This window comes from Pan troglodytes, chromosome 20 (genome assembly GCF_028858775.2).
Source record: "Pan troglodytes isolate AG18354 chromosome 20, NHGRI_mPanTro3-v2.0_pri, whole genome shotgun sequence".
NCBI lineage: Eukaryota > Metazoa > Chordata > Mammalia > Primates > Hominidae > Pan > Pan troglodytes.
This window is the reverse complement of record NC_072418.2, coordinates 14,880,127-14,903,958: the sequence shown is the minus strand read 5'-3', so window position 1 is coordinate 14,903,958 and position 23,832 is coordinate 14,880,127. Positions and strand designations below refer to the sequence as shown.

General features: G+C 43.3%; 2 protein-coding genes across 3 annotated transcripts in view; both read right to left on the bottom strand.

Annotated features, from left to right (window-relative positions):
- Positions 1–11,840, bottom strand: part of LOC100615438 (zinc finger protein 564-like) — a 38,521-nt gene extending 26,681 nt beyond the window's left edge. Inside the window, exon 1 of the mRNA XM_054673940.2 lies at positions 11,696–11,840. Coding sequence (XP_054529915.1) covers positions 11,696–11,734 — 39 coding nt within the window. The 5' untranslated portion in view covers positions 11,735–11,840. The remainder of the gene's footprint in view (positions 1–11,695) is intronic.
- Positions 11,841–16,911: 5,071 nt separating this feature from the next.
- Positions 16,912–23,832, bottom strand: part of ZNF136 (zinc finger protein 136) — a 31,024-nt gene continuing 24,103 nt past the window's right edge. The window contains exons 4-6 of one of the 2 annotated variants that reach the window (XM_063801247.1): positions 20,873–20,999; positions 20,609–20,669; positions 16,912–20,214 (exon numbers count right to left, since the gene is read on the bottom strand). In XM_063801247.1, the coding sequence (XP_063657317.1) occupies positions 18,783–20,214; positions 20,609–20,669; positions 20,873–20,999 (1,620 nt within the window). In that variant the 3' untranslated portion in view covers positions 16,912–18,782. The remainder of the gene's footprint in view (positions 20,215–20,608; positions 20,670–20,872; positions 21,000–23,832) is intronic. The other variant, XM_016935146.4, reaches the window with a different exon arrangement.

The following is a 23,832-nucleotide window of genomic DNA, read 5'->3' as shown; positions in this document are numbered from 1 at the left end:
TACACAATGAAAAACTGGAAGCACCCAAGTCCTCTCCTACAATGCACCTGCAGACCTTGTCATCACAAAGTCCTACTACCTAGTGTGCAGACAGAAGTTCATATAACACTCCTAAGACTGCTTACCTTTAGAAATGCCAGCTTGCACTATTCACAATAGCACAGACATGGAATCAACCTAAATGCCCATCAATGACAGATTGGACAAAGAAAATGTGGTACACATACACCATGGAATACTATGCAGCTATAAAAAAAGAATGAGATCATGTCTTTTGCAGGAACATGAATGGAGCTGGAGGCTATTATCCTTAGCAAACTAATGCAGGAACAGAAAACCAAATACCGCACGTTCTCAATTATAAGAGGGAGCTAAATGATGAAAACTGATGAACACAAAGAAGGAAACAACACACAATGGGGTCTACTTGACAGTGGAGGGTGGGAGGAGGGAGAGGAGCAGAAAACATAACTATTGGATACTGGGCTTAGTATCTGGGTGATGAAATAATCTGTACAACAAACTCCCATGACACAAGTTCACCAATGTAACAAACCTTCACATGTACCCCCAAACCTAAAATAAAAGTTATTAAAAAAAAAGAAGAAGAAGAAGAAAAAAAGAAATGCCCACTTGTCAGCCTGGGCAACATGGCAAAATTCTGTCTCTACAAAATATATAAAAGTGAGTTGGGCAAGGTGGTGCGTGCTTGTAGTCCCAGCTACTTGGGAGGCTGAGACAGGAGGATTGCTTGAGCCCAGGAGGTCAAGGCTGCAGTGAGCCATGATTGCTCCACTGCACTCCAGCCTGGGCGACAGAGCGAGACACTCTCTCAAACAAACAAACAAACAAACAAACAAAAAGACTACTCTGGGCAACATAGTGAGATTCTGTCTCTACAAAATATAAAAATAAATAAAGAAGTTTAGGCCGGGCGCGGTGGCTCATGCCTGTAATCCCAGCACTTTGGGAGACCGAGGCGGGTGGATCACAAGGTCAGGGGTTTGAGACCAGCCTGACCAACATGGTGAAACCCCGTCTCTACTAAAAATACAAAAATTAGCTGAGCGTGGTGGCGGGTGCCGGTAATCCCAGCTACTCAGGAGGCTGAGGTAGGAGAATTGCCTGAACCCGGGAGGCGGAAGTTGCAGTGAGCCGAGATTGCACCACTGCACTGCAGCCTGGGCAACAGGGCAAGACTCCATCTCAAAAAAAAAAAAAAAAAGTTTAATTTAAAAGACCATTTAAATTCATGACTCATTGGTTCAGACCTTCTCTCACTATGGAATATTTTAGGGCAATAAGTGCTATGACAATGAGGAATTGAGAATTTAGGCATGAAAAAAACTATTCTGTTGGTTAAAGTGAGGAATATCTAATTTGTGCTCCACTTTATATTCAGTAACTTATAAGATTATCAGGGGTATCTTGCTTAAATTTAGTGGGATACCCAGGTATAACTATAATTTGAGTCCTAGTATTGATTAATCCCATAAAGGGTTATCAACTAATGCATTAGAGCAGATGTCAAAATTAATTCAGAATCTATCTTGTACAGGCCCCAAGGCCAAGCAGACATAACATTTTTGTTTTGTAAATTCTTATAGCCAGGCACAGTGGCTCATGCCTGTAATCCCAGCACTTTGGGAGGCTGAGGTGGGCAGATCACAAGGTCAAGAGATCGAGACCAGCCTGACCAACATGGAGAAACCCCGTCCACTAAAAATACAAAATTAGCCAGGCGAGGGGGTGCACGCCTGTAGTCCCAGCTACTCGGGAGGCTGAGGCAGGAGAATCACTTTAACCTGGGAGGCAGAGGTTGCAGTGAGCCGAGATCGCATCATTGCACTCCAGCCTGGGAGACAGAGCAAGACTCCATCTCAAAATGAAAGAGATATGAAAGAGAGAAAAGAGAGAGAGAGAAGAGAAAAGAAAGAAAAGGAGAAAGAAACAAAGAAAAGAACCACCGCAATCACTAATGCCATCCATCCTCCTTTACACCATCACACCTACCTCGTCCTAACCCTTGCATATGAATCCCTCTCTCTACACCCCACTTCTTAATACCCCATTTCTGAATATAAATATAGGAGTATTATTTATTCTAGCCACATCAAGTTTAGCCAGCTACCACCCCCCCTTTTTTTTTGGAGACGGAGTCTTGCTGTGTCGTCCACGCTGGCGTGCAGTGGCACGACCTCGGCTCATTGCAACCTCTGCCTCCCGCATCTACCCTATTTTATCATCAGGATGAGCATCCAATTCAAAATATGTACTAACTGGCACAATCCGAGCAGTAGCCCAGACAATCCCACAGAATTTGACTTAGCCATTATTCTCCTAACAGTTTTCTTGATAAGCGGGTCACTTTATCAACTCTTATCATCACACAAGAATTTGGATAATTAATTCTACCAACATGACCCCTGGCCATAGCAGGATTCATTTCAATGCTAGCAGAAACTAACTGAGCCCCATTTGACTTAACACAAAACAAATCAGAACTAGTCTTGGCCTTCAATGTCTACTATCCCTATTTTTCATAGCAGAATACACTATTATAATAAATGCCCTAACTGCTACTATTGTCCTAGGAACATTACCTATCTTCACGCTAGAAATATACACATGGTCAGGCATGGTGGCTCTCACCTGTAATCCCAGCACTTTGGGAGACCGAGGTGGGCAGATCACTTGAGGCCAGGAGTTCAAGACCAGCCTGGCCAAAATGGAGAAATCTCATCACTACTAAAAATATAAAAATTAGCCAGGCGTAGTGGCATGCACTTGTAGTTCCAGCTATCCGAGAGGCTGAGGCAGGAAAATCGCTTGAACCCAGGAGGCTCCGAGGTTGCAGTGAGCTGAGATTGCACCACTGTACTCCAGCCTGGGCAACAGAGTGAGACTCCATCTCAAAACAAAAACAAAAAATAACAACAAAAGGAAATATACACAATTTTGTTATTAAAATGCTTCTATTAACAATTTTATTCTTATGAATTCAGGTATCATACTCCCAATTTTGGTATGATCAACTAATGCATCTTCTGTGAAAAAACTGTTTACCTCATATATGAGCCCTATGCATATGACCTATCTCAATGCCCAGGCTGGACAGTGGCTCACGCCTGTAATCTCAGCACCCTGGGAAGCCAAGCTGGGCATATCACTTGAGGTCAGGAGTTCGAGACCAGCCTGGCCAACATGGTGAAACACCATCTCTACTAAAAATACAAAAATTAGCCAGGGATGGTGGCCTGCACCTGTAATCCCAGCTACTCGGGAGGCTGAGGCAGAAGAATTGCTTGAACCCTGGAGGCGGAGGCTGCAGTGAGCTAAGATGGTGCCGCTGCACTCCAGCTAGATAGAGCGAGACTCTGTCTCAAAAAAAAAAAAAAAAAAATCGGCCAGGTGCAGTGGCTCACACCCATAATCCCAGCACTTTGAGAGGAGACGGGTGAATCACCTGAGGTCAGGAGTTCGAGACTAGCCTGGCCAACATGGTGAAACCCCATCTCTACTAATAATACAAAAAAATTAGCTAGGCGTGGTGGCACACGCCTATAATCTCAGCTACTTGGGAGGATGAGGCAGGAGAATCGCTTGAACCCAGGAGGCAGAGGTTGCAGTGAGCCGAGATGGTGCCATTGCACTCCAGCCTGGGCAACAAGCGAAACTCCATCTCAAAATAAATAAATAAATAATTAATTAAAAATAAATAAATAAATAATAAAAAATAAAAATAAATAAAAAATAAAGCAATGCCCATCCTAATATTTAGCATCCCACCACAAACATAAAAAATATGTATGATAAGTTACTTTAATAGAGTAAATCAGTAAACCACAGAGGTTTAAACCCTCTTATTACTAGCATTGTTTAAAAAAAAAAAAAAAAAGAGACATGGGGTCACACTAGGTTCCCCAGGCTAAGAGTTTAAGAGGTCAAGAGATCCCTCCCTCCCTTCCTTCCATGTTTTTATTTTTCTTTCTTTCTTTTTGGTCAGTGGATATACTTCAAGGAAAAGGGGTATTTTCTCTAATGGGACAGTTACAATTTTTTTTCCTCCAGAGAGGCTCAGTTCAGTGTCATCAGAGTTAGGGGCCTCCTCCATGGCAATGGTTCCTTCATAGGGTTTAAGGATCTCTAGCCTATGTCAGGTTTAAACTAACCCCTTTGTTATGCCACTGGGGAATCATGGATATTGTCCCGTCTATGCCCCAGGGTCAGGATATTTGTTGTGATAAAGGTACCTGAAGCAGCAGCAGCAGCAGCAGCAGAGGTCCTTAAGGTCCTGGTGAGCCCTTTGCCTTTTGGGGTGTGGACTCAGTGCGCCACCTGATGGCTGCCTTTCCTCCCTTTCTCTCTCCTCTTTAAATGACTACTGTTTCAGGAGCACCTCTTGTACAGGGTGTATATAGTCCACCCTCCCGCCGCACCCTGGCACCCTGCACACCGGGCCAACCCAGCATCAGGCACAGCTTCACTGTAAACACACAGATAGATCCAGCATCAATTGAAGGAGGGTTCCAATAGCATATTCCTACTCTTAAATGCCAAAGAATTATTTTTAAAAAGGCAGACTCAGTCAGTTGAATATAGAACCCATACTTGGTAGGGCTCAACATGCAACACAGAGCAGCACACTCGAAGCACCAGCTTTCTAGCCAGCAGCAGCTCACTGGACATGTTGGCCATCAGGCAGGACAGTGGGTTAGCAAGTCAGAGCAAGAGAAGATCTACAAAAATAACTCGGGCGTGGTGATGCACACCTGTAATCCCAGCTACTCAGGAGGCTGAGGCAGGAGAATTGCTTGAACCTGGGAGGCAGAGGTTGCAGTGAGCTGAGATCACACCACTGCACTCCAGCCTGGGTGACAGAGCAAGACTCTGTCTCAAAAAATAATAATAACAATAATAATTAAAAAAATAAAGGCCAGGTGCGGTGGCTCATGCCTGTAATCCCAGCACTTTGGGAGGCCAAGGCAGACAGATCACGAGGTCAGGAAATTGAGACCATCTTGGCTAACATAGCGAAACCTCGTCTCTACTAAAAATACAAAAAATTAGCTGGACGTGGTGGCACATGCCTGTAGTCCCAGCTACTCAGGAAGCTGAGGCAGGAGAATCGCTTGAACCCGGGAGGCAGAGGTTGCAGTGAGCGGAGGTCGTACCACTGCACTCCAGCCTGGGCAACAGAGCGAGACTCCATCTCAAAAAATAATAATAAAGAGATGAAGGACCCACAAGTGGTGATCAGTGTCTGGACAACATGCTCACGGCACCAATCATTGTGGTCACCTTCAGAGACATAGTTCTGACAAAACTGATGATGGTCTGGCACTCACAGAGGGGGTATTAAAAAGGCTTATTGCTCACATTGTTGAGATCTTGGGAAGAGCAGGACAGACCCATCAAGCATAACTGAAATGGCCTGAGAGAGCAAAGAAAGGAGCCTGGCCTGGTTGTTTACTGTGGTTGGGGTAGAGTTGGGCACAAGATCCCCTGTATGGGCAGGTAGTTACATGGTTTAAATCTCTTGCCTATGACAGAGAAGGGAGCCCTTAGACTCATCAGCTTGTCCAGGTGTGGGTCACAAGGGAAAAAGGGAACGGTGAGTCTTAGGTTGTTAGCAAACATTAAATACGGATTCCGGGCCAGGTGTGGTGATTCATGCTTGTAATCCCAGCAACTTGGGAGGCCACGGTGGGAAGATCATTTGAGGTCAGGAGTTTGAGACCAGCCTGGCCAACATGGTGAAACGCTGTCTTTACTAAAAATACAAAAATTAGCTGGGTGTGGTGGCACACGGCTGTAATCCCAGCTACTGGGGAGGCTGAGGCAGGAGAGTCACTTGAACTGGGAGGTTGCAGTGAGCCAAGATTGTGCCACTACACTCCAGCCTGGGCGACAGAGTGAGACTCTGTCTCAATAAATAAATAAATAAAATAAAATGCATTATGGATTTGGGCCTAATTTAAATATAGCAGGAGTTTCAAAGATTATATAAACTTTAGTAGTTTTCCTCACATCAATTAAAACAAGAATTCAACTGTGTTTTCCTCTTACCAACGGAATCAGGAAGTCATTTGTCTTAGCAACTGTATACCCTTTTAAATTTCAAAGTTCTTTATGGACAATCACATACAAAAACTGATCTAAAAATGAAAAGAGTACCTGATAACTTAAATATACTCATCTCGTATCTTGAGGTTCTCTGGCCTCAAGAAACAAACATTTTGTTTAGTTCCAGAATTTTCTTGCTTACTCCCACCATATCTAACAACCTTCATTTTCAAAGTGAAAGAAACTAAAATCTTACACACTGACACAGGCAATAAAATTATAAAATAAGGGAAACCAGAGTTGAAGGGCCACAATGCTCAACAGATAAAATAATCCAAAGGAAACATAAATATTCTAATTAGCTCAGATAAGCAGGCTGCTTCCCCACAATTCACAAGGAAAACCCACATTCAAGAGGTTAAACACCTTAACATGCTTGAGGTCCATGCTCTCCCTCTGACATGTAACTTCTAGAGTGGAATAGTCCCTGGTGATGAAGGGAAGAGACACTTGAGTAGCCACAGGAATGAACTCTGGGAGCTCCGTACACCCTAATTGGCCCCTGGCAGTGTGAAAATACTTCCTCTCCCAGGCTTCAATTCTTGGGCAGAAGAAACTCTCAGCTGGATTTACTTTAAGGTTCTGGCCCAAAAATAACCTCCGAAATTCATTAACCCTGTGTCCTGGAGACAGCACTCCTGAACTTCACATGCTTTCTCAGTATGTAAGAATTATACTCTGAATGTGGCAACATTGTGAATGCAAAACAAACCTCATGTCTAAAAAACACGCCCAAGAAAACCACAATTACAACCTCAGAAAGCAACCCCTCCACCCAAAACATGTGCATCGGTGGATCCCCAGCTTTCCAGTGCTCTGTGGCTTCTCTTGGTATAAAGGGCTTAATGGTATGAACAGGGAGGCTCCCCAAGAAGAACCAACAGGGCCTTTAATTACTGCTCTTGGCAGGCTCAAGGGTGGCCTTAGTTTGGGCAGTGATGTTACTTTGGACCACCACTGATATTGTATTTTTATTTTATTGTAAAGACAGGATTTTGCCATGTTGCCCAAGCTGATTTTGAACTCTTGGACTCAAGCAATCCTCCTGCCTCATGAGCCACCCAAAGTTCTGGGATTAGACATGAGCCAACACAGCCAGCCTAAACAGATACTTTAACTGAGACAAACCCAATGTTTGAAGAATTCTGCAAAATCTCTCAAATCAAGTATTGATGTGTAAAGTGTTAAGAAAATTGTAAGGCACCTTAGCAAACCAGCCCTAGTCCCTGAAATCCACAAGTGTCTATTGTTTGCAGAAAATGAAATGTCAGTTATTGGGCCGGGTATGGAGGCTCATGCCTGTAATCCCAGCACTTTGGGAGGCTGAGGCAGGCGGATCACGAGGTCAAGAGATGGAGACCATCCCGGCAAACATGGTGAAACCCCGACTCTACTAAAAATACAAAAATTAGCCAGGAATAGTGGTGGCGCCTGTAGTCCCAGCTACTCAGGAGGCTGAGGCAGGAGAATCACTTGAACCCAGGAGGCAGAAGTTGCAGTGAGCCAAGATTGCACCACTGCACTCCAGCCTGGTGACAGAGCAAGATTCTGTCTCAAAAAAAAAAAAAAAAAAAAAAAGAAATTTCAGTTATTATTTCTATGGCAATAAATGTTCTCATAATCATATTTGGATACTTCTAGGTGTTGTATGGCTATGCTCTCAAATTCCATTTGAAATCACCACACAAAAAAAGAACAGACCTCAGAAACTTACTACACAACCTAAGGCGAAGAAAAAAAGAAAAAAATGTTCACCAATTTCAATGTAATACTGAAGTGTTTTATTTTTTATGAAATTCACCTCTTTCTTGCCTCTTTAAAATTTTTTATACTTTTGATGACATAATCTTAATATTTGTAAAAACCTAAAGACTCTACAGGAAAACTGTAAGAATAAATGAGTTCAGTAAAGTTGCAGGATACAAAATCAACAAAAATCTGTAGCATTTCTATATGCCAACAGTGAACAATGTGAAAAATACATTTAAAAAGTAACCCCATTTATAATAGCCACACATAAAATTAAATACCTAGGAATTAACCAAAGAAGTGAGAGCTCTTTATAATGAAAACTATAAAACACTGATGAAGGAAATTGAAGAGGATACCAAAAAAATGGAAAAACATTCCATGTTTATGGATTGTAAGAATCAATATTGTTAAAATGTCCATTTACCCAAAGCAATCTGCAGATTCAATGCAATCCCTATCAAAATACCAAGGATATTCTTCACAGAAATACAAAAAACAATCCTAAAATTGATATGGAACCCCAAAAGACACAGAATAGCCAAAGCTATCCTAAGCAAAAAGAACAAAACTGGAAGAATCACATTACCAGACTTCAAATTATATTACAGAGCTATAGTAACCAAAACAGCATGGTACTGGCATAAAGACATACACATAGAGCAACAGAACAGAAGGGAGAACCCAGAAACAAATCCACACAACTAGAGTGAACTCATTTTCGACAAAGGTGTGAAGAATGCACACTGGGGAAAAGACAGTTTCTTCAATAAATGGTACTGGGAACTGGATATCCATATGCAAAAGAATGAAACTAGATCTTTATCTCTTGCCAAATACAAAAACCAGATCAAAATGGATTAAAGACTTAAATCGAAGACCTCAAATCAGGAAACTGCTACAAGAAAACATTGTGGAAAATCTCCAGGACGCTGGTCCAGGCAAAAATTTCTTGAGCAATACCCAACAAGCACAGGCAAGCAAAGCAAAAATGGACAAATGGGATCACATCAAATTAAAAAGCTTCCGCACAGCAAAGGATACAATCAACAAAGTGGACACAACGCAAAGAATGGGAGAAAATATTTGCAAACTACCCATCTGTCAAGGGATTAATATAACCAGAATATATAAGGAGCTCAAACTCTACAGGAAAAAAAGTCTAATAATCCAATCAAAAAATGCATGAAAGATTTGAATAGACAGTTCTCAAAACAAGACATACGAATGGCGAACAGGCATATAAAAAGGTGTTTATATGAAAAAGTGATCATCAGAGAAATGCAAATCAAAACTACAATGAGGCCGGGCGCGGTGGCACACGCCTGTAATCCCAGCACTTTGGGAGGCCAAGACGGGCAGATCACGAGGTCAGCAGATTGAGACCATCCTGGCTAACATGGTGAAACCCCGTCTCTACTAAAAATACAAAAAAAACAAAACAAAACAAAAAAAAACCTACAATGAGATATCATCTCACTCCAGTTAAAATGGCTTAAGTCAAAAAGGCAGGCAATAACAAAAGCTGGAGAGGACGTGGAGAAAAGGGAACCTTTGTATACTGTTGATGGGAATGTAAATTAGTACAACCACTATGGAGAACGGTTTGGAGGTTCCTCAAAAAACTAAAAATTGAGCTACCATATGCCATGCAGCAATCCCACTGCTGGGAATATACCCAAAAGAAAGGAAATCAGTGTATCGAAGGGATGGCTGCACTCCAGTATCTGTAGCAGCACTGTTTCAATAGCTAAGATTTGGAAGCAATGTAAGTGTCCCTCAACAGATGAATGGATTTTTTAAAATGTGGTACAACTTTGGGAGGCCGAGGCAGGTGATCACCTGAGATCAGGGGTTCGAGACCAGCCTGGCCAATATGGCGAAACCCCGTCTCTACTAAAAATACAAAAATTAGCCCCATGAGGAGGCACATGCCTGTAATCCCAGTGACTCGAGAGGCTGAGGCACAAGAATCGCCTGAACCCTGTAGGCGGAGGTTGCAGTGAGCCAAAATCACACCAGTGCACAGAGTGAGACTCTGCCGGCAAAAAAAAAAAAAAAAAAAAAAAAAAAAAAAGTGGTACATATAAACAATGGAGTACTATTCAGTCATTAAAAAAAAAGAATGAAATCCAGTCATTTGTAACATGAATGGAATTGGAGATCATTATGTTAAGTGAAATCAGCCAGGCACAGAAAGATAAACATCACATCTTCTCACTTATTTGTGGGATCTATTATAAAAATCAAACAAGCCGGCCACAGTGGCTCACGCCTGTAATCCCAAAACTTTGGGAGGCCAAGGCAGGTGAATCACGAGGTCAGGAGATCGAGACCATCATGGCTAACACGGTGAAACCCCGTCTCTACTAAAAGTACAAAAAAAAGTTAGCCGGGCGTGGTGGCGGGTGCCTGTAGTCCCAGCTACTCAGGAGGCTGAGGCAGGAGAATGGCTTGAACGCGGGAGGCGGAGCTTGCAGTGAGCCGAGATCGCGCCACTGGACTCCAGCCTGGGCGACAGAGAGAGACTCCATCTCCAAAAAAAAAAAAAAAAAGAAAGAAAATCAAACAACTGAACTCATGGACTTAGAGAGTAGGGTGGTTATTAGAAGCTGGGAAAGGTAGTGGGAGCCTGAGAGAAAGGAGAGGACAATTAATGGGTGGGAAAAAAAACCACACAGAACTGTACATTTTAAAATAACTCATAGAGTGTAACTGGATTGTTTGCAACTCAGATGCTTGAGGGGATATCCCTTTCTTCACGATGTGCTTATTTCACGTTGCATGCCTGCATCAAAACATCTTGTGTACTCCATAAATATATACTCCTACTATGTACCCACAAAAATTAGAAATAAAAAATTATAATACTTTTAGTAGCTATTGATTATATACATTTCAGATACATGAAGAAAATGACACACAAGTAAGTGGTCAAATCTTTTCAAGAATACAAAGTCAAGGACGGGCAGTGCCGACCTGAAACTGCTAAAAAAGACAGGTCACCCAGGGAAGTTGCCAAAGAGGAGCCCCAACCCAAGAGTTCCTGCAGTGTGTCTGTGCTCAGGAGAGATACTGGAAGGAGAGTCATAAGGATTTATGTAACAATTCCAGGTGGGTATTCTTTGCCTTCCTCGCATGTAAAATATCCGCAAACAAAAAAATAAATCCGTTAAAACGAGTCATCCCTGGTTCTTCGGAAAAATGAGAAACACGGCGTCCGTGTGAAATGCACCAGAGGCCAAACAATTGACAATGACGCTGTGAACTGGAGAGGGGGCGTTAGACTTTGGGAATGCGGGAAGGGATCCGCAAACTTAGGAATTTACTGCCAGCCCCAGGAAGAGATAGTCTGGAGACAGGATTATGGATTTGACACCCTGCTTTCCATACATTTGGAAACCTCAAGGGAAGATGGGTGACCTTTATGGAGAAAGGAGGGACTGAGGATCACACAGAACACTGCTCCTCCCACGCACGAACCCCACACACGAGTCGGAATCCTCCCCATGACCCTCCCGGGGCTCCCGTGCAATCTGGGGAGACAAGAGGCTGCGGCGTGCAGCTGCCCAGAGAGGGCGCCGAGGCTAAGGCCGGGGCCGCAGGCGTCGCGCAGGAACGGGACAGGATGCCCGGGGTCCCGGATGCCAGCCCAGCCCCACTCTGCGGCCGAGGGCACTGAGGGCCCAGCTGCGCCAGAGGGACCCGGGTCCCAGACCCCAGAGTCGCCGAGGGGAGCCCCGGGTCCCGCCACAGCCGGTTCCGGCCGGTTCCAACCTGTCCCTCCTCAGGTCTCGGGACACCGGCCCCGCACACTCACCATTTTCCGGCTTCCAGGTGTCTGGCCGTCCTCCCTCATCTCCTGTATGCAGCATTGGTCACAACGCGCGTAGCAGGAGATATTACTACGGTCAGGTGATAGTCGAGGTGCCCAGCAACCGCGCTGCGTAACGGCGTACGACGCCCACCTCTTTTATGCCGCGTTGCCCCACCCACCTTCCACGTGGCGCCTCTGATTGGACAGTTCACGAAGCCCCGCCCTCTTCACATGGAGTGACAGAGCTGCGAAAGGTCATGTCGCCAGGGCAACCCTGCTTCAGTCCGGGGGGAAACCAGTCCCAGCGAGGGGCAGTTGAGTAGAAGCCGAACTTGTTCCCAGCCTCTCGATGGACTCTGGCATCCTGTCGCAGCTGTTTCTGAACGCGGGGACAAAAGTGTGCGCGGCGAATTCCAGCCTCAGTTGCCAGATGTAGTGACCCTTTAAGGAACAAATCTACAGCAAGAGGGTCACCCAGGCAAGTCCTGAGTGGAACAAGAGGGTCTGACTCCTCCGGGGGCCAGGGACTTGGCCTGAGTCTAGAGGGCACTCGTGGAACTGTGAGCTCCGTTCACAAACACAGACACTTTAAAAGTGACTTCGCCGTGTGTAATGAGTCTAGCTCCATTCTGACATTGACGGCTAACGGCATTGAGACCTCCACCCATTCCTTCCCCAATCCCCACACATTTACTTTAAATAAAGAATCCCTTGGCCTCCAGAGCCTTTTACACACAATCTCTTTGAACCCCACATCCCTAGCATGGATGCAAGGACGCTTATCAGACTAACCACAGCTGTGAGATATGTTCAATTAAACTCTGAAGTGTACATTTCACACTACAGGAAAATTTATTTTAAATAGGTTACAGATTGTGTTCGCAGAGAACTTTGAAATGTAAACGACTATGATATACCTAAGGTAATTGAATCCCTATTTTCACTGATACAAAAATGAACAATAAAAAGTGATGTAAATTAAGGTATATCTGGAAACTCTTAGTATGCTTAACAGATTAATCAAAAATCTGAAGTCATATGTATTTATTTGAAAAGCTATATCAGAATAAAACACACTACACAATGCATCCCTTTTAAGTGTACAATTCAGTAAAGTATATTCAAAGATGCAAACAGATAATCACCACAGTCAATTATAGAACATTTTCTTTTTTTTTTTTTGAGATGGAGTCTCACTCTGTTGCCCAGGCTGGACTGGAGTGCAGAATGCAATGGCGCGATTCCGGCGTTCAAGCGATTCTCCTGCCTCAGCCTCCAGAGTAGCTGGGATTATAGGCGCGCGCCACCGCGCTTGGCTGATTTTTGTATTTCTAGTGGCTAGGCTGGTCTTGAACTCCTGACCTCAAGTGATCCACCTGCCTCAGTCTCCCAAAGTGCTGGGATTACAGGCATGAGCCACCGCACCTGGCCTAGAACATTTTCTTTTTTTCTTGTTTTTTTGAGACGGAATCTCGCTCTGTCGCCCAGGCTGAAGTGCAGTGGCGCCATCTCGGCTCACTGCAAGCTCCGCCTCCCGGGTTCACACCACTCTCCTGCCTCAGCTTCCCGAGTAGCTGGGACTACAGGCGCCCGCCACCACGCCCAGCTAATTTTTTGTATTTTTAGTAGAGACGGGTTTCACCGTGTTAGCCAGGATGGTCTCGATCTCCTGACCTCGTGATCCGCCCGCCTCAGCCTCCCAAAGTGCTAGGATTACAGGCATGAGCCACCGCGCCAGGCCTAGAACATTTTCATTACCTCAAAAAAGAAACTCCTGGCAGGGCACGGTGGCTCATGCCTGTAATCCCAGCATTTTGGAAGGCCAAGGCAGGAGGATAGCTTGAGCCCAAAAGTTCATGACCAGCCCTGACAAAAGAGCAAAACCCCATCTCTAAAAAAAAAAGAAAAATTAATTGGGCATGGTGGTGCACACCTGTGTTCTCAGCTACTCAGGAGGCTGAGATGGGAGGATTTCTTGAATCCAGAAGTTTGAGAGTGCAGTGAGCCTTGACAGCCTGGGCTACAGAGCAAAACCCCATCTCTTAAAAAAGAAAAACTTAAAAAACAAACAAAAAAGCAAAGCGGCTGCTCTATTTTCCATTCTCACCAGCAGCGTATGAGGGTTCCAAGTTCTCCATATCCTTGACATGTGTTATTATCTCACTTTTTCATTCTACCCATCCTAGTGGGTTTGAAGTGGTATTTCCTTGCCTTTTTGTTTAGCATTTACCTAATGATGTCCAGCATCTTTTCAGGTCCCCTTGCTCAGTTGTTTATCTTCCTTAGAAAAATGTATATTCAGCTGGGTGCTGTGGCTCACACCTGTAATCCCAGCACTTTGGAAGGCCGAGGTGGGCCGATCACTTCAGCCTAGGAGTTTGAGACCAGCGTGGCCAACATGGCAAAACCCGTCTCAACTCAAAATACAAAAATTAGCCAGGTGTCGTGGCACATACATGTAATCCAAGCTACTCCAGAGCAAGACCATGTCCCCTCCGCCTCCAGAAAAAAAGCTGTAAAACAGGCTCTGGCAGATCATTCAGGAAGTATTCTGAGAGGTTTTTGTCTTTTTGTTTTCTGGGTTTTTTTTTGAGACAAAGTCTGGCACTGTCGCTGGAGGCTGCGGCAGGAGAATCACTTGTACCAGAGAAGTGGAGGTTGCAGTGAGCCAAGATCGCATCACTGAACTCCAGCCTGGGCGACAGAGCAAGACTCTGTCTCACAAAAGAAAAAAAAAAAAGAATTACTAGGGCCGGGCGCGGTTGCTCATGCCTGTAATCCCAGCACTTTGGGAGGCCGAGGCCAGTGGATCACGAGGTCAGGAGATCAAGACCATCCTGGCTAACACGGTGAAACCCCGTCTACTAAAAATACAAAAAATTAGCCGGGCGTAGTGGTGGGTGCCTGTAGCCCCTGCTACTCGGGAGGCTGAGGCAGGAGAATGGCGTGAACCCGGGAGGCGGAGCTTGCAGTGAGCTGAGATTGCGCCACTGCACTCCAGCCTGGGTGACAGAGCAAGACTCCGTCTCAAAAATAAAAAGAATTACCAAGGGTAGAATTAAGTTCACCTCTTCACTATATCAAATACAGAGAAATTTTTTGCTTCCTTAAATAGGAATCAAGCAACCAAAAAGCAGCATAAGTTCTGCAATAAATTCTTTTAAATACCCTCTTATTGATACACCTTACAGTCATTACTGGTTTGTGGTGGTATTTATTATTTTTTTATTTTTTGAGAGAGTCTCACTCTGTTGCCCAGGCTGGAGTGCAGCGGCGTGCTTGGCTCACTGCAACCTCCACTCCCAAGTAGCTGGGATTACAGATGTGCACCACCACACCAGGCTAATTTTTGTATTTTTAGTAGAGACAGGGTGTTGCTATGTTGTCCAGGCTGGTCTCCAATTCCTGGCCTCAAGTGATCTGCCCGCACTGGCCTCCCAAAATGCTAGGATTACAGGGTGAGCCACCGCGCCCGGCCTGTGGTAGTATTTATTACCACAATTTATTACACCCTGTTTGACAACCTGATAGTCCTTGGAAAGAAATCACTCACAACATGATTTGACTGTTGGTATTATGCATATGAAAAACTACTATCATCATAAAAGTTGTAATCAAATAAGCATGAAAACTAAAATTTATGAGGAAAAAAAGGCCTGAAGTTGTAAGCTCACAGTAATATTGACTCACAATGTTGGACAAATAGCTTAATTATAAAGTTTATCGGATCCATGATTGGAATGGGATATTTTAATATATATTCTCAATAAATACAAAACTCACCAGACAGTATGCAAGTTGCTTGCATACTGTTAATATTTCTAAGAAATGTGTAGAGAACTTTTGTTTGAGGAGGACATGTATATTGTTTGTAATCATATGTACTCAAACATAATTCAAAATAAACTGAGGGACTGCATTCAGCTATGAGTAACAGGAAACACCCGCAATGTTTCTATAATGAATAAGGTGCTTGTTCTCACATGAAAGAACGGGGTGAGACCCATCTCTGCATAATGCAGCAGAGGAACAAGCTCCATGTAGGGTTTTTCATTTTGTTTTTGGATAGTGCCATTGTAGCTCTCAACCTGCATCAGTAACACTCACTGTCCCTATGGACAAAAATGTTTATGTACAAACTGGACCGTACAGGAACCAAGTCAGATCATCAGACTATTCCCAACAATGACAATATGAACTGATTACTTGGCAGATATATTAGGGCCTTCAGGAATATCCAAATGGCAGCTGAATCTTTGATATGAAGCTTTTAAGAACATCTATGGAAATCCATAACTTTGAGAACATGGAGGTGAAGTAGCTAGCGGTGGATTAGAAGCTACTCTTTTTTTTTTTTTTTTTGTGAGACAGGGTCTTACTCTGTACTCTGTCACCCAGGCTGGAGTGCAGTGGCATGATCTTGGCTCACTGCAACCTTCACCTCCCTGGCTCAAGCGATTCTCCTGCCTCAGCTGGGACTATAAGCACGCGACACCACACCCAGCTAATTTTTGTATTTTTAGTAGAGATGGGGTTTCACCATGTTGACCATGCTGGTCTCGAACTCCTCACCTCAGGTGATCCGACCACCTTGGCCTCCCAAAGTGCTAGAATTACAGGTGTGAGCCAGCACACCCGGCTGAGGATACTCTTGATTGGCAGGGCAAAGAATCAGGAAAATGGGCTAGATGACCATGTCCAAACAGCCCATATGCATCTGTCTCTCCGTATGATGCCTCCAAAATCTGACTAATGCGTTCTTCACTTCTGCATTCTAAACTTCCAGGAATTTAGGCTATTGATGCAGTCTACAGGTAACCATGAAAGAAAGAAATTCTGGGCCAGGCACAGTGGCTTATGCCTGTAATCCTAGTGCTTTAAGAGGCTGAGGCTAGAGGGTGACTTGAGGCCAGGAGTTTGAGACCAGTCTGGGCAACATAGCAAGACACCATCTCTACAAAAAAAAAAAAAAAAAGATGAAAAACCAAAAATAAAAAGATTAGCTGGGCTTGGTGGCACATACCTATAGTTCCAGCCATTTGGGAGGCTGAGGTCGGAAGGCCACCTGAGCTCCAGAGTTTGAGGTTACAGTGAGCCACAGTCGTGCCACTGCACTCCCGCCTGAGTGACAGAGTGAGACCCTATTTCAGAAAGAAAGAAAGAAATGAAGTCTGAAAAGTTTAGTTCCCATTACCCAGATTGACATGACACAATCCATGAAAGGCATCTCCCATTTTAGATTTTATTATTCTATCATAGCTGTCTCCTTATCCCAAAATCAATTATACAAAGAGCAGCCAGAATAAATAACAAGGAGTAAAGAACAACAGGTTAAAACAATAATTCACGAGACTACAGTCTGTGATAAACTTTACATACTTAGAATTAACAACAACTCTTTAATAGGAAGCAAAATAAAATTATTTGAGCCAAGAAAAAAAAAATGGGCTAGGTGTGATGGCTCACACATGTAATCCCAGACTTTAGGAGGCTGAGGTGGGTGGATCACTTGAGGTCAGGAGTTCTACCAGCCTGGCCAACATGGTGAAACCCCATCTCTAATAAAAATACAAAAAATTAGCCAGGTGTGGTGGCACATGCCTGTAGTCCCAGCTTCCTAGGAGGCTAAGGTGGGAGAATCACTTGAACCCAGAAGGCAGAGGTTGCAATGAGCAGAGATCACGCCACTGTACTCCAGCTTGGGCAACAGAGCACAGAGCGAGACCCTGTCTCAAAAAGAAAAAAGAAGAAAGAAAAAAGAAAAAAGGAAAAAAAAGGAGCTGTTCCAATAAATATGATGGAATGTATATAATGTGGAAAGGGAATCAAGAACCTGCTAAACGAAGCAAGTAGGTTCATATCAACATTTATTAAGACTTATTTTTCAGTGGTCCTCAATCACAGAACAATTAAGCAACCATATACAATTTAACATACCTGAATATGAGAAACACATTTAAATTCATTGTTGGATTAAACACATTTCAAAATGGAAAGACAAATATTTTATTTACTGACCTAAAACACCACTACCTATGGAATTCATGCACTATTGCTTTCAGATTACTTACAGGATTATATCAATTTAACATTTCTTTGTGAGATTAAGCATTTGAAATCCATAGTCAGAGAACTATTTTAAATATGAGCCACTAATTAACAAAATATACATATAGCTTCTACATTTCCATCAGGTTATGTATTTTCTAGAGACTACATGACCCGCTATGCATGAGGCTTTTTGAAGTACTTACATTTATAGGATTTTGCTGTATTAGAAGTTTTCAAATGACTTTTTTTTTTTCTGAGATGAGGTCTTGCTATGTTTTGCACACTGGTCTCAAACTCCTGACCTCAAGTGATCCTCCTGCCTCAGCCTCCCAAAGTGCTGGGATTACAGGTGTGAGCCACCACACCCAGCCAGAGCCAAAACATCTGTTCAAATTCAATACCTCAACTAGTGAGGCCCTGCTGGGATTGAAATCCAGCATCTCCTGTTTGCCAGACAAGTACTTTAACCCACAAAGCCACAGAGCCCTCAAATGACTTTAAAAGTATAATGGAAAACCTTCCTTGTAGTTTTCACATTTATAGTGTTTTGATCCAGGGTACATTCTTACATGTTGTCGAAAGCATGTGGGCTGGCTAAAAACGTTTGGACATTGCTTATATTCAAGAGCTTTCTCTTTTGTGTGTTCTTTCATGGCTTCAAGTGGAACTAAAATGACTAAAGGCTCTCCCACACTCTTTACATTTACCAAGGTTCTCTCCACTACGCATTCATGTGTGACAGGGTTGTGTGATGACAAAACCTTTCCTACACCCTTTACCCAGGGTTTCTCTCAAATATGGGTTCCTTTCCAAAAAGCATTTGTTTGGTTTTCTCCATGATGAGTTCTTTCATGTATTTGAAAGGAACTAAAATGATTGAAAGCTTTCCCATGTTACTTACATGTATATGGCTTCTCTCTAGAATTCTTTCATGTATTAAAAAAGGCACTGACAGAATTTCATGCTTTCCCACGTTACTTACATTCATAGGGCTTCTCTTCAGTGAGTATTTTAATGTATCTGACATGAACCCAGAGCATTAAAGGCTTTCCCACATGCATTTATAAGGTGGTCCATCTTCAGCATGTGTTAACATGTGTCTCTGAAAGCTGGCACGGCAAGAATAGGCTTTCCCACATTCCTTGCAATGATAGGGTTTCTGTCCAGTGTGAGTCCTTTCATGTAGTCGAAAGGAACTAGAAGATCTAAAGGCTTTACCACATCGCTTACATTCAAAGGGTTTCTCACCAGTGTGAATCATTTCATGTGTTCGAAAGGAGTTGAGATAACTGAAGGCTTTCCCACATTGCTTACACTCATAGGGTTTCTCTCCAGTATGAGTTCTTTCATGTATTCGAATTGATGTTGAAGAAACGAAAGCTTTACCACAATGTTTACATACATAAGGTTTCTCTCCAGTGTGAGTTCTTTCATGTATTCGAAATGGACTCAGAGAATGAAAGGGTTTCCCACATACCTTACATTTATAAGGTCCTTCTCCAGTATGTTTTATCATGTGTCTTCGCATACTTGGGATACAACTGAATGCTTCCCCACATTCCTTACATTCATAGGGTTTTTCTCCAGTGTGAGTCCTTTCATGTATTTGAAAGGTACTGGCAGATCTAAAGGCTTTACCACATTGTTTACATACGAAGGGTTTCTCACCAGTGTGAATTCTTTCATGTAGTCGAAGGGAGGGGAGATAACTGAAGGCCTTCCCACACTGCTTGCATTCATAAGGTTTCTCTCCAGTATGGGTTCTTTCATGTATTCGTAAGGTTGGGGAACAACTGAAGGCTTTACCACATTGCTTACATTTAAAGGGTTTTTCTCCAGTGTGAATTCTTTCATGCACTTGAAATGAACTCAGAGAATGAAAGGGTTTCCCACATACCTTACATTTATAAGGTCCATCTCCAGTGTGCTTTATCATGTGTCTTCGAACACTTGTGATACAAGTGAAGGCTTTTCCACATTCCTTACATTCATAGGGTTTCTCTCCAGTGTGACTTCTTTCATGTGTTCGAAATCTACTGGGATAATCAAAAGCTTTCCCACACACCTTACATTTATATGGTGTATATCCACTGTGTGTGATGATGTGTCTTCTAATTCTTTTGAGAGAAAAGAAGGTTTTTCCACATTCCTTACAATCATAGAGTTTTTCTCCAGTGTGAATTATCTCATGTGTTCGAAAGGAGTGGTGAGAACTGAAGGGTTTCCAACACTGGTTACGTGTATCTGGCTTCTCTCCATATTCCTGATATTCCTTTGGTTCATGTCCACTGTGATCTTTGATGTGTCTATTAAGGGATGACTGACCCATGCTGACTTCTCCATATACAATGCTTTCACAGAGTTTCACTCCAGGGATTTTCTTGCTCAGATTCTGATTTGCAAACTGGCTAAAAATTCCTCCACGCTGACTACCATCCTTAGTTTGATAGAGTCTTTCTAACATATGACTTCTGTAAAAAATGAGAAGGACATTACTAAGGATTTGTTAATCATTTTATATTAATAGCTATTAAACTTGCATTTTCAATATTATCAGGTAAAGCGTAGACTCGATGCCAAGTCTGATTTGTTTGAGCATGAATGAATTCAATGCTCTGCAATGGGCTTGACCGCAACTATCACTCAAACAGTGATATTCTTAAATAGTTTCTTAATTCTGTTGCCAAATGAACATTTTTATAAAAACTGAACATCTGTTTACACTGAAGATATGTATTTGGGGAAAATATTCAAAAAATAAATCAATTTGAAGCTTGGCTTATCAGTTATGTTTGCCTGTTTTTAAAATTTCATGACATGCTAAGGTACTTTCAAGTGAATTTGCTTTCTCTGAGTACAAATTACCTTAGATTTCTCCCTCGGTGTTTGTAGTGATCCTTAATGTTCTGGTCCTTCCATTTTTTCCCTAAAACAGAGACCCAGAAAAATTCTGAATTAGTGCAAAATTATAGAAAAATTATTAGATTCTAGGTTCATGATACCCTGTGACTACGCCTGTTTCAGCCCCCCAAGTATTCTCCCTCCATGATGCAAACCATGGAACAGCATCACTGCACAAGAAGCACTTCTTCTTTAATTGACTAAGTGATGGAAGTATACAATCCTTACCTATAGAGGCCAGATTCCTCATGGTTTCCCACATCACATCTCTGTAGAGATTCTTCTGGGAAGGATCTAGCAAAGCCCACTCCTCCTGGGTGAAGTTCACATCTACATCCTCAAAAGCCACCGAGTCCTGAAACATCCCACATATGTGGAGAGGAGAATAGGTGAGACAGACAGGGCTGGGGAGCTGTACTCAATTCATAAGAAGTTCACATGTTTCAGGGGTCTGCAAATATTTACTCCACTGTTTGGTCATCATACTCACTTCCTTCCACACAGCAACTCTCATACTAGAATTGAACTATCGGGTAGAACAATAGCAGTGTCTGATCATCTTTCTTGGTGGTGGTTGCAAGGAGTAATACGTGCTGCCTGAGTCCCAGCTAATGTCTGCTCATACAGTGGACCTGTAGAACCTGTCATAACGAAGTCCTACCTCCTACTATGCAAAAGAGTTTATATTAGCAGTCCTGAGACTGCTTACCCTTAAAAAAAGGCTCCTCACTCCTCACAACATTCATCTGAGGTAGGAGACCAACAGGACTTGTATTCTGATCACAACCCTACTGGCCAAAACAAGATCTGGCACAGGTAGGATAAAGTAAAGAAAGGGGCCAAAACCAGCAGACGACAAGAACAGCAATCTCCAGATGCTCTCACTGCTCATTAGCATAAAACACTCCCACCAATGCTATGACAGCTTACAAATGCCATGGCAATGACCTGAAAGTTATCATTCCTTCCTTAGAAAGTTTTAAATAACCCACCACTTAATTTGCATATAATTGAAAGTGGGTATAAATATAGTTGCCAAGAGACCATATGTTGCTGACTCTGGGTGTACTGCCTATGAGTTAGCACTGATCCACAAAGACCAGTACTGTTAAATAAAACACTGTTATCTAACACCACTGGCCTGCCCTTGAATTCTTCCCTGGGCAAAGCCGGAAACCATCCTAGGATAAGCCCCAATTTTAGGGCGCACCTGTCCTGCATCACATCCATTCCTGGTATCTGGGAAACGGATTTGGGGAAGGAGCCCAATGACCTATGTAAGAGTAGCTTGGTGCCTAAACTCTTTATGGAAAAAATATGAAAATTTCTGGCGTCCCACCTTCTGAGAGTTTGGGAATTTGTTACACGCGCAACACATAGTGCCCACCTGATGAGCCCCCAGAAACACTCCAGGAAGCATTTCGCATGTGTTCTCACAATTGGTTACTGGGAAAATTAAGCCCATCTTCTGTTATTATACTAAGAGAGAATACTTGCAAGCTTGTACCTATCCTGCAGATCAAATATAATTAAGTACTAAATGAGACTAATGAAGGATTTTTTACCTTTTTTTTTTTTTTTTTTTTTTTAGACAGAGTCTGGCTCTCTGTTGCCCAGGCTGGAGCGGCGTGATCTCGGCTCACTGCAAGCTCCGCTTCCCGGGTTCATGCCATTCTCCTGCCTCAGCCTCCTGAGTAGCTGGGACTACAGGCACCTGCCACGCCTGACTAATTTTTTGTATTTTTTAGTACAGACAGGGTTTCACCATGTTAGCCAGGATGGTCTCAATCTCCTGACCTCGTGATCTGCCTGCCTCGGCCTCCCAAAGTGCTGGGATTACAGGCGTGAGCCACCACACCCAGCCCTTTTTTTTTTTTTTTTGGATGGAGTCTTGCTCTGTCGCCCAGGCTGGAGTGCAGTGGCAGGGTCTTGGGTCACTGCAACCTCTGCCTCCCAGGCTCAAGCGATTATCCCGCCTCAACCTCCCGAGGAGGTGGGAGTACAGGCACGTGCCACCACACCCAGCTAATTTTTGTATTTTTAATAGAGATGGGGTTTCACCATGTTAGCCAGGCTGGACCCAAACTCCTGACCGCAAGTATCTGCCAGCCTTGGCCTCCCAAAGTGCTGGGATTACAGGCGTGAGCCACCACACCCAGCTTGATGAATCTTCACTAAATTGGTGAAAATAAATTGGTGAATTCACCAATTTATCTACCTACTTTCTCATCAAAATGTATCAGTGGCCGGGTGAACTGGCTCACACCTGTAATTCCATCACACTGGGAGGTTGAGGCAGAAGGATTGTTTGAGCCCAGGAATTCAAGATCAGTTTAGGCAACACAGTGAGAACCTCCATCTCTACAAAAAAATTTTAAAAATTAGCCAGCAGTGGTGGTGCACGCCTGTAGTCCCAGCTACTCAGGAGGCTGAGGTGAGAGGACTGCTTGAGACCAGGAGTATGAGAATGCAGCAAGCTATGATGGGTGCCAATGCACTCCAACCTGGGCAAAAGAGGAAGACCCTGTCTCAAGATAAACATACATAGATAGATAGATAGATAGATAGATAGATAGATAGATAGATAGATAGATTCAGTTATGTGAAGCCATAATGAAGAGTGATTCTCCCTATTTCTCTGAGCTTTTTCTCCCTGTAGCCTTCTCAAGGCTACACTCTAGGATTCTATTTGAAATCACAAAAAAGGAGCTGGGAGCGGTGGCTCACGCCTAAAATCCCAGCACTTTGGGAGGCCAAGGTAGGAGGATCACTTGAGCTCAGGAGATTGAGACCAGCCTGGGCAACATGGTGAAACCCTATCTCTACAAAAAATTAGCCAGTCGTGTAGCCTGCACCTATGGTTCTAGCTGCTCATGAGGCTAAGGTGGGAGGATTGCTTGAACCGGGGAGGTGGAGGTTGCAGTGAGACGTGATTGTGCCACTGAACTCCAGCCTGGAGCCAGACTGTGTCTCAAACAAACAAACCAAAAAAACCCAAAACAACAACAACAACAACAACAAAATCACAAAAAAGAACAGACCTGAGAAACTTACTGCATATATGTTCTGGGGGGAAAAATTAAATACAAATTTTTAACAAATATAAGGGTAGATATTTATTTTTCTGAGATACACCTCTCATCCCTTTGGAAATATTTTAGCCTATCTTTCAAGCTTTAATGGTAAAA